Source organism: Peromyscus californicus, unplaced genomic scaffold (genome assembly GCF_007827085.1).
Source record: "Peromyscus californicus insignis strain IS unplaced genomic scaffold, ASM782708v3 Scaffold_11__1_contigs__length_118956290, whole genome shotgun sequence".
Lineage (NCBI taxonomy): Eukaryota > Metazoa > Chordata > Mammalia > Rodentia > Cricetidae > Peromyscus > Peromyscus californicus.
Genome location: NW_026294402.1, coordinates 67,871,535 through 67,883,076, shown reverse-complemented (window position 1 = coordinate 67,883,076; position 11,542 = coordinate 67,871,535). Strand labels below are relative to the sequence as shown.

General features: G+C 46.1%; 1 protein-coding gene across 1 annotated transcript in view; it reads right to left on the bottom strand.

Annotated features, from left to right (window-relative positions):
- Window positions 1–481: 481 nt before the first annotated feature.
- Prtg (protogenin) overlaps window positions 482–11,542 on the bottom strand; it is a 108,362-nt gene continuing 97,301 nt past the window's right edge. The window contains exons 16-20 of the mRNA XM_052714155.1: window positions 7,349–7,531; window positions 6,185–6,305; window positions 4,575–4,737; window positions 3,296–3,400; window positions 482–2,594 (exon numbers count right to left, since the gene is read on the bottom strand). Coding sequence (XP_052570115.1) covers window positions 2,190–2,594; window positions 3,296–3,400; window positions 4,575–4,737; window positions 6,185–6,305; window positions 7,349–7,531 — 977 coding nt within the window. The 3' untranslated portion in view covers window positions 482–2,189. The remainder of the gene's footprint in view (window positions 2,595–3,295; window positions 3,401–4,574; window positions 4,738–6,184; window positions 6,306–7,348; window positions 7,532–11,542) is intronic.

Below are 11,542 nucleotides of genomic sequence, written 5' to 3'. Positions count from 1 at the left end.
TTCATCAACAAACAGCACTTTCTTCTGGGACAGTGTCCCCTCACACCCTTTCAGACGCCCCAGGCAGGGAACACAGTTCACGTGTGTGTGTGTGTGTGTGGCCCTAAGCCTGAAGTCTCACCTTTCCGTTCTGTTTGCTTTTGAAGATTGAGAACAGCCGATCCCCTCGGACCTCTCCGTTTCAGATACTGATAGAAGTTGGCCCACAGACTTCTACTGAACCAAACAACACCATACCCTGTCAATGCACCCGCCCATGTGTCATGAGCTCAAGAGAAACAAAACAAACAAACAACAACAAAACAAACAAACAACAGAAAAATTCCCTGAGTACAGGAAAGAACGGTAACACTAGAATAGCTTTTAAGAGGAGGTAGTATAAACAGGAGCACGCGGGCAGGGCAGGCCGGCTTTCTTGCCTCCCATTGTTCACCTAAAGCTCTGTTTTTTTCTTTCTTTTCTTTTTCTTTCTTTCTTTGCCCCCCCCCCCCCAAGTTGCCGAAAAGCCCACAACACAAGGAGAGGGACAGAACTGTGCTCAGAAGTGGCAGCTGGCCCACCTCGTGGATCGGGTTCTAAGCGCGTCCAATTTGGCACAAAACTTAGAATCACAATGAAAAAACCGTGGCAGGGTCATCGAGACAGATGACCCCAGGATGATTATCCAGCCGTTCCCTTGACTTTAGGACCCCGTTGGTCAGGACCTATTCCATCTGTAGAGGGAAGGTTTCAAGGGAAAAAACCCACAGAGGGTCCTTCCTTTAAAATGCAACTCAAAAGCCATTTCCAAAAAACCTGGGGGGAGGGCCAAACCCACGGTTTTGAAAGGCTGAGGACGTGCCTCTCTTCCGCGGCTCTCATTTTTTGTCCCTCCCATGCGGCTCAGCCCCTAGGTTGATGCCTCAGGACTGAGAAGGCCCTGCTCTAAGGGGCTGAGTCAACAACTTGCTGATTTCAAACCAGGCAGAGGATGAACTCACTCCTGGAGAGTGGGACAGTAAGCCAAGAGCTTAGCCGCTGGGGTGGTGGGGTACAATGTCCCCGGGGCAATCCTGCGCGCTTCAAAAAGAGAACATCACCAACAAGGTGCCAGGTAGCAAAAGAGCTATCGGTAAGACCCAAGCTTTGTTAAGGCAAATTTTTGGTACCCTTTTTCCTAAACATCTTCATGAATATTAAAAAGGTATAAGGCAAAAATTTTCACAATATATACTGGAAGGCACTGCTGTTATGAAAACCACAAGTTCATCTTATAGTCTACTGCTTCGTGGATCTTCGTTCTTGAGACTTCATGACACGTCTCCACCATTTGAAGCCAAACTGGGATTTTAAAAGAGAAAATCTGAACCATTAGAAAAAAAAATCCACTTTTCTACATTGTGTTTCGCAGCTAGCTTGGAAACTCTGAAGATGTTCCACCAAAGAGACAGCGTGGCCCTTGACGGACTGTGGGGCCAAGTGGAGGTGGCTTTTGCAGGCTGAAGGCAGGCTGGTTTGGGCTGGAGCACAGTACTCCCGACCTGGTGCTCCAATCCCAACAGCCTGGCAAGGCTATGTTCTCCTATATGCTATGGAATGGTTCTCTTCTCCAAAGAGACATATTTGTTTCATCCATTCAAATAAATATAGTCCCGAATTTTCTCCTCACAGCCAGAGGTCTTAACATTATCCAAATCACGCAGATGTCACAGTTGGGAAAAAAAACAAAAAAACAAAAAAACAGAGCTTCAGATCAACATTCTTCCTCATCTACCCATCGGGCTCCTCAGGCACACACATCACACACACAATGGACACACGGCGGCGGCGGCGGCGTCCCTAGGAAGTCCCGCTGACTCTGCCGCCGCCCAGAGAAACCAGCACTGAAGGAGGCAGCACAGCTCTTCAGAGTCCGCCAACAGCAAACTGAGGTAGCTATTCAGCAGAGGGCTCGGGCAGTCTTCCCTCCGCTCCAGTGATGTATCTGAGAACACAGTCAAGCATCCTGACTGCCCTTTTTCACATTGTTGACAGTTGAAACATTCAAAATTCGTGCGCTTAAAAATAATTAAAAAAATTTTTTAAGAGATTAAAAAAAAAACAAAAAAACAAAAACCAATAAACAGTTAAGACGTCAAGATTTTCACAGGCTTTGGCTCCCTGTTCATTGTCCTTCGAACAGATGCTTGTGAATCCCTGAGCATGGCTGTCTAGATGGGAAACCCCTCGGCAGCAAAGCGCGGCCCTGCAGACGGTGGCTGTGGGGCTGAGGAGGAAGTCTGCTCATCTGGCAAGGGCCCCGCAGGGTCTCCGTGCTTCTTCAGCACACCAGCTCCATCAGCATCACCACCGGCGAGGGAATTCGGGGTGGGGGGTGTGCCGCTGATGACCGAGGACAGGTGTATCTCATCATTGGACTCGTGGGAGAACCTTCCAGAATCCCCCGTCTCGTGGCTGCCTTCACTGTTTGCTGAATGCTCAGTGTCGAGGGCAGCCCCAAAGGGTCTTGGGAAGCCGGTGGTCTGGCCTGGGGGGCTGGGGGAGTCCTCATCGCTGATGAGCACGGTGGTGCCTGGCTGGTAAAAGCAGACGGGCTGAGTAAATCTTCTTGGAGTCTAGGCAGAAACAGATAAGGTAGCGATGAAACACCACACAGTCCACGTGCACGGACCAAAGGTCTCCACTGTGAATGGACTGCTGGGGTCAGTGGTTCCCACAGGCAGCTGGGAGCATTTCTGAACTGCTCTACCAACCGGAATGCTAAAGCCTTCCTTGGTGGGACTGGAGGACGGCTAAGTGGTTTAGACCACATACTGCCCTGGCAGAGAACCTGAGGTTAGCGCCTACCACCCACACCAGGTGACTCACAATCATCTCTAACTCCAGCTCCAGGTGATCCAACACCCTCTTCTGGCCTCCAAGGGTGGTACTCATGTACATATATCCACTCAGACAGGCACACACACATAATTAAAAGTTAAAAATCTTTAAAACAAAATACCCAAAACTTATGGTTATTTTGACACGAGCTCACGTCCCTCTCTTTTCTTACAGTCCTCACGGCCCACTGAAAACGACATCCCTGAGTACTGTCCCCCTGTCTTCCCGGCTGTCATTCACCACTGCTCTTCACAGACTAGAATCAGGACAATCTCAACTGACCTTTCGGCGGTCACTCAACACAGCTCTCCTCTGCCGGAAGAGAAGAACCTGGTCGGCCCAAGATGACTCACTTACATTCTCCCGTTTTCCTATTCCTTCCAATCATCATTTCTTATGTCATGGACAGAAAAGGATTCTCCCACGGGTGGATTACCTGTTCAACTTTCATCTTCTTGGTGTCTTGGAAAAAAAGCCACTTTTTCTTGGTGTTGTTTTTAATTATAGGACCATAGCTATTGATGATCAGATCAGTCCCTCCCTGAGGAAATACAAAGGGAAAACACCCCAGAATTAGAGATCTGAGTTTATCGCAAGAAGTACACAAAGGTTTTTAATGTCTAAAGAAGACAAAGGTCTCCGGGCAGTGGTGGCGCACGCCTTTAATCTCAGGACTCAGGAGACAGAGGCAGGTGGATCTCTCTGTGAGTTTGAGACAGTCTGGTCTACAGATTGAGTTCCAGGACAGTCAGGGCTACACAAAGAAACCACAAGTCTTGACAAAGACACGAAGTAGCACCCTCTGGTGACACTTCCTTGTAATATTCTGCTTCCTCAGACCATTAAGAGAAGGCTCTTTAGGTATCTACGTAGATATTTATTTATTTGTTTGTTGTTTATATTTTATGTGTACAAGTGTTTTGCCTGTGTGTACGTATGTATACCATGTGCCTGAGGAGGTCAGGAGGGAGTCAGATCCCTAGGAAGTGGAGTTACAGGTGGTTGTGAGCCACCACGTGGGTGCTGGGAATGGAACCTGGGTCCTCTAGAAGAGCAGAAAATGCTTCTAACTTCTGAGTCATCTCTCCAGCACGTATTTTTCTTATTTAAAAAAAAAATGTTCTTCGGAGGTGACAGAGCTGGCTCAATGGTTAAGAGCACAGGCTGTTCTTTCAGAGAACCAGGGACAAGTTACCAGGACCCATATGTCAGCTCATAACCATCTGTAACTCCAGTTCCAGAGGATCTCATGCTCTCTTCTCCCCTCCTTGGGCACTGGGCACACACATGATGCAGAGACATTATATGCAGGCAAAACACTCGTACATATAAAAGATTTATACAAAAGTGAATCTTAAAAAAATCTCCTTTGTATGTGATGTCCTCTGGGGGTCAATTCAGGCAACCACCATTCTCAATGTAAAATAATTTAATAAAAGTGTTGATGCCATAAGTGCAGGGAAGCCCAAATTATACTAAACAACAGCTAATGATGGTGTATCCCAGCTCCCCATAATCCTGTCTAATGTCTGTCTGTCCCCACCTCTTCCTGTATCTTCTATCCTTTGTGCTTTCATGTGTCCTCAACTTCTCCCCCCAAACTGTGGGTGGATGGATCATATAATTATAATTAACAGGGGTATGCATACAACACATTCAACACACTTTCCTGGTAAGTTAATGTCACACAAGGAGAGCAGCATCATGGAACGAACCTTCGCATCGATGAAGCTGCTGGGCATCATGGGTACCAAGGACTCTTCATTCTCTGTCGCCCTCTCCAGGTTCTTCCCCACGTCACTCCCCGCGGCTACAGAAGCACTGGCTCGGGATAACGGCTGGGTTCCGTTCTGTGCCGTCTTGGAGGCAGATGACTTCCTGAAATATTGGTAAGAAAAGAAAGCCTGCTCACCTGATAGAAGATATGGGCAAATGTACCAAATTTGGCATTTAATCAGAACTTTTTTTTTGACGCAGTGACTTGTGTATCCCAGACTGGCCTCAAGCTTGTAGAAGAGAATGACTTCGAATTTACTTTTTTGCTTTTAAAATTTTTACATTGATTTATTTACTGAGTGTGTGTGTGTGTGTGCAGACACACACACACACAGACACACACACACAGACACACAGACACACACACAAGTACATGTGGAGGTAAGGGATCAACTTGCAAGACTCGGTTCGCTCCTACCTCGTGGGTTTTCAGGACTGAACTCTGGTAGTCAGGCCTGTGAGCAAGCACCTGTACCCGCTGAGCCACCCAGAACCATCCTGAAGGCCCTTTGACCTTGAACTTGGTTCTTCCGTGCTACCCCGAGAGGTGTGTCCCCACACCTGGCTTTCTGTAGTGCTGGGGAAGGAACCCGGGGCTTGAGGACACAGCTGAGCACTCACGAACTGAGCAAGCTCCTCAGCCCCCAGCTTTCCAAACAATGGGCTTCTTCAATGCCTATGTCTCAGATAGAAATACTAGATCTTTAGCTTTATTCACTGCTGTGGTGTTTGTGATTTGCCTGACAGCTGATGGGTAACACATCTCTATTTACTTCATTAGCCTGTGGTTCCGGCCACTTGTCCTGTACCTCTCTTGGTGACTAACGCATGTCTGGTGTCACTACTTAGACATGAGATCATAAGGAATCCTCTGGGAAAGGGACGCGCTGGATCAAGTGTGCCATTAAAATAGACACAAAAGCAAAAGCCAGTCTCTCAAATATACTTCTCATTTTCTCAAAATGATATAGCAATGCAGAAACCAAATCCTCATTTAGGGATTTTTATTGGCACAGCAGTTTTTTGGGGTTTTTTTTCTTTTTTTTTTACTCCCAAATGGCAGGAAAATGATCTCAGTATGAATTCAGCACATTCCCGGCTGTAAAAACCCCATAACATAACACTCCTTTTAAGGAGGAAAACAACCCAGTTGATTCTACAAGGCACTTGATTTCAACTCGTTTCCTGCAGCTGCTGTCTTTGAAATGTTTTCTAGGCATTACAGCATCTCTCTCTTTGCATACATACATACGTACATTTTACATGTGTGTGCATGTGGAGAGCTGTGGTGGACCCAGGTGTCAATCCCTTCCCACCTTACATTTGAGGCTGAATCTCTCACTGCACGTGGAGCTCGCCATTTCCCCTAGACCGGCTGTAGGGATTTTCCCGCCTTTGCCTCTCGAAGGCTGGGATGATAGGCAGGTACCACCCCCGCCTTGCATCTCTGTGAGTCCTGGGATCTTTGGTTCTCACACTTGGCACCTTACCTGTGAGCCCTTCACCCCACGCCCTACACCAGCATCTCTAGCAAGCGAAACAAACGCACCTGGCTTTGCTTCGGTATACCAAGATGAGAACACAGATGAGGATGCAGGTCAAGGCTATGCCAACGCCTACGGCGATACCGGTCATTGACTTCTGGTCCAGATGGTAATAGCCTGAATAAACTAGAGCGGGGAGCACGTTTACACAGTCAGAAGAAACAACCACATTCCACACATCACAGTTCAGACAGCTGCTTTTCTGTAATTTGCCTTTATCTCATAGGGAAACTGTTGACATTACATTGAAGCAGAAAAGTCATGAATTGATTTTTGCCAGTGATTACAGAAGTCAATTTACCTTCTAGTATTGAAGATCAAGACCATATTTAAACAGCATACTATTATATCAAACAATGAACACCAATCTCGAATTTTATTTATTTGGTTTTTTTGGGGGGATAGGGTTTCTCTATGTAATAGTCCTGGCTGTCTAGGAACTAGATTTGTGGACCACGCTGGGCCTTGAACTCACATAGATCCACCTGCCTCCGCCTCTGGAGCGCTGGAACTAAAGGTGCTTGCCACCACACCTGGCCCCTTTCTGTTCTTAATTCTGACTGTCTGCTCTTCTTACCTTCTCCCGCACCAACCACTGAGTGACTGCCCTGTAGCTCCAGAGTTCTTAATGTGTATTCAGCAGGTAGCTTCTCTACTTACAGCTGCTCTCTTATTTCTCCACAGAAAAGCAGAGTGAGGTGTCCAGTCCTGGACCCCAGGGGGCACTGGCTCCCTTTAGACAGGTGGACATTGAGAGTCCTGAGTGGGGGTGGCTGCCGAACCACATTTCCCCCCTCCCAACTGTTTTTCTGGGTAAAGACTGTCTGGGAGAGCTGTTTTCCTTAGCGAAAGCCAGGTTCCTCCCGGCCTTGCTTCCACAACCACCTCTGCTGTGGTTTCCTGAGAACCTCCCAGGACGCTCACGCCCACCAGTATGCGGCTCATCTAGCCCAGCACAGCTGGAAAGCAACTGGGAGCTGAAAGTTCATTCTGGGGTGATTTTCCCTCTGCCTTCTAGGACCACAGAAGAGAGCCAGGCAGCCCAGAAACCCCAGAACTCCACCAGCAACAAGTCAGCAAACCAAGCCTGGAGCCTGGGGTGTGGCACCTGCGGGAGCTGAAGTCAAGTATTAGGGGAGGAAAACCCGTGACTGTGGCAGCATCCAGACCTTTGGCATCAGAAGCATCCAGACGCTTGGGTCTCTGGTTCGATTCCGAAGCGTCCCTGGGCAGGGCAACCAGCTCCACGGGATCGGAAAAGGGCCCTTCTCCCACCCCGTTGGATGCGGATATCTTGACGATGTACACGTTCCCCGCCACCAGGTTTTCCAGGAGAGCCATAGTCGTTGCCCCTAGAAACATACAAAAGAAGTAAACCTTTACAGCCATACAAACATGGACCTGCGTTTAAGAAGTATTTTTCTGGCCGGGCGGTGGTGGCGCACGCCTTTAATCCCAGCACTCGGGAGGCAGAGCCAGGCGGATCTCTGTGAGTTCGAGGCCAGCCTGGGCTACCAAGTGAGTCCCAGGAAAGGCGCAAAGCTACACAGAGAAACCCTGTCTCGAAAAACCAAAAAAAAAAAGAAGTATTTTTCTAAGGATAAATTGTTTAAAACAATGTTTTTTTTCCAGGGGTCTGGAGAGATGATGGCTCAGCCATTAAGAATGTTTGCTGAAGCTGGGAGGGGGTGGCACACGCCTTTAATTCCAGCACTCAGGAGGCAGAGGCAGGCGGATCTCTGTGAGTTCGAGGCCAGCCTGGTCTACATGGAGAAACCCTGTCTTGAAAAACAAAAAAAAAAAAGAATGTTTGCTGATGTTGCAGAAGGCCTGAGTTCAATTCCCAGCACCCACATCATGCAGCTATGCAGCTTACTCCAGCCTGTAACTCCAGCTCCAAAGGATCTAACACCCTCTTCTAGACTCCACAGTCACCCACACACATAGCATGCATAAAAACATAAATAAAAGTAGAAGTAAATCTTTAAAAACAATATTTTTACTGATTATTGGAAAACAGATTTAAATATGGATACATTGATAACTTCATTGTTGACATTTTAATTATTTGTACATGTGTACAAATGTATGAACACAGATTTTTCTGTTTGTTTACTTTTTCTTTTTGTTCTTTCCTGGAACTCGCTCTGTAGACCAGGCTGGTCTCGAACTCACAGAGATCTGCCTGCCTCTGCCTCCCGAGTGCTGGGATTAAAGGCGTACGCCACTACCATCTGGCCTGTTTGCTTTTTCAAAAACTATTTTTTGGTTTGGTATGGTGCTAGGATTGAACCCAGGTCCTTGTGCATGCTAGGCAAGCACTCTACTATCGAGCTACATTCGCACCCCAAATACATATTCACCTTGTGCACTTTCATAGCTTAATGTTTTCACTTAACACTGTACTATCCATATATAGACACCCCATAAAGACCTCTAGAAGAGTATTTTAAGTGGGTTTTTTTTGTTTGTTTGTTTTTTAAAAATTTGTTGTATTTATTTATTTGTTTTTGTTTTGTTTTGTTTTGTTTTTTCCCCCTGAGACAGGGTTTCTCTGTGTAGCTTTGGAGCCTGTCCTAGAACTCGCTCTGTAGACCAGGCTGGCCTCGAACTAACAGAGATCCGCCTGCCTCTGCCTCCCAAGTGCTGGGATTAAAGGATTGTTTTATTTTTAATGATATGTAAGTGCATGTGGAGTGTGGTACCCACAGATGCCAGAAGGGGCATCAGATTACATCTCGCTAGAGTTAGAGGCAGTTGTGAGCAGCCCTAATTCAGGTTCTGGATACTGAACTTGGGTCTTCTGAAGAGCAGTGTATTTTCTTAACCACTCTCCAGGTTCTTAGAAGGAATTCTTTAAACACAGCACATAGTTTTGTTTGAGTTAATATGAATATTTAAAATGTATGTAAGTTTATTTTATACTGTTTATTTATATTATATATGCCTCTATGATGCTTTACTCCTTATATACACATGACATTTAGAACACTCAATTATGGCCATTTCAACGCATACAGAAAGAATGGTACACGTAATGAGCCTGGGTCAACAGTTATAATTAGACTTTAAACAGCCAGTGTAAGAAAGAAATTCCAATGTAAGACCAATCTTTCTTTCTTAATTGTATTTGTTTAACTAACTAGGGTAACAGCTGTTTTAGACGACCCTGTTCTTCCTTCTTAAACAAGAACAGGGGCTGGAGAAACAGCTCAGCAGTTAAGAGTGTGTACTGCTCCTGCAGAGGACTTAAGTTCAAACCCGAGCACCCATGTTAAGTGGCTCATAACCGCGTAGAACTCCAGCTCCGCGGGACCAGGGCCTCTGGTCTCTGCAGGCACCTGCACTCACAAGCACATATCCCACAAAGACACACATATACACACATAATTAAAAATAATTTTAGCTGGGCATAGTGGTGCAGGCCTCTAGTCCCAGCACCCTGGAGGCAGAGGCAGAGGCAGGCCGATCTATGTGAGTTCGAGGCCAGCCTGGTCTATAATGCCAGTGCCGGGACAGCCAGGGTTACACAGAGAAACCATCTCAAAAACCAAAAGCAAACAAACAAAACTTAAAAAAAAAAATGAGGCTGGAGAGATGGCTCAGTGATTAAGAGCACTGGCTGCTCTGCCAGAGGACCTGGGTTCAATTCCCAGAACCCACATGGCAGCTCACAACTGTTTGTAACTCCAGTTCCAGGGGATCCAATGCCTTTTTGGCCTCCACAGACAGGCACCAGGCATGCAAGTGGTATACAAACATACATGCAGGCAAAATACCCACACACATAAAAACAAAATTAAAAGTTAAAAAAAATATTTAAATGAGAAAGAACACAAATACTTTCCAAATGTTGAATGAATCTTCCAGCAGCCGATTATCATAATGCTAAAACAAACAAAAAAAACCCCCACAGGTTTCCGTGGGAACCACAGAGACTGACGACCCCTCACAGGTTAACTTTCTTAGAACATTTTATTGCATTTCTGTTGCATGTGCACTGTGTGTATGTGGTTGTGTGTGCACTGGCATGCACGCGGAGCTCTCCTTTTCCCCTGGTATAAAGGGACCTACAAGAGCTTCAGAAAGCTTACAAGGGCTTGCTGCAGTCAACTGCAAAGCCAGGGCTGGCTTTTCCGGAGCACGTGCTAGGGAGCACCCAGCACGTAACTCTGTACCTCCAAAGGGAGGGAAGTGTGGGCAATCCCATAACTGAAGCCCTGATACAGCGGCTACTCTGCAGGTCACACACTGTGAGGTGGCCTGGCCATTAGTGGCAGTGTCAGGAGCCCAGCAGGACTTGTTTTCATGTTCTCTGGTTTCAACTTGGCCTGAAGAAAGTGTGAGTTACTTGAATAACCCAACTGCTAAGTAAACACAAGAAACCCTATTTAGAAGCAGGAAGAATCTGTACTGTGTACCTTGGATGCAGGCAGAGGCACTACAAAACAAAGATGTACCCTCACAAGTTAAAATTAGCTGGAGGGCCATTCCAATTTCTTCACAAGTAGAGATGAAAATTATGCTCCTGTTCTATCATTAAATACGTTTAATTTTTCAAAATGCTTGGCAAAAACTTACCACAAGCAAAAGCAAATTTTTCATTTAATTAAAAAAAAAAATGTTTCGGCCAGGTGGTGGTAGTGCACACCTTTAATCCCAACACTCAGGAGGCAGAGGCAGGTGGTTCTCTGTGAGTTCAAAGCCAGCCTGGTCTACAGAGCAAATTCCAGGATAGCCAGGGCTATGCACAGATAAACCCTGTCCCAAAAAAGTTTTATTTCATGAGACAAAGTCTTATGTACCCTAGGTTAGCCTCAAACTCACTATGTAGGCAAGGATGACCTTGAGCTGATCCTCCTGCCTATCACGACCAGTTTTATCCAGGCTGGGGATTAAACCCAGGGCTTCATGCATGCTAGGCAAGCATCCTAGAGGCTGAGCTACACCCCCAGCCCAATTAATTTAAGCTTTGTAAGTGAATCAGCACTATATGTAAACACACTCTTTCCATTCATCAAAAATGATTTCAGTTCAAAAAAAAAAGAAAAGAAAATGGCATAACATCTGTTCCCCTATGAGCACATGAGGCTTGTGTGTGAAGGTCAAAGGTCAACTTGCAGGTATCTGTTCTCTCCTTCCACCACATGGGTTCCAGGAATCAAACCCAGGAGGTCAGCCTTAATGACAAGCACCTTCACCTGATGGTCCCTCTTGCCAGCCGACTACCACAAATATTTTGATTCTCAAAAAAAAAAAAAAAAAATTAAATTCTTGGTCTATTTGGTATTAAATATGAACATAAATATGTATAAATTTACACATATTAAAGATCATCAGCAAGCCAGGCAGTGATGGTGCAT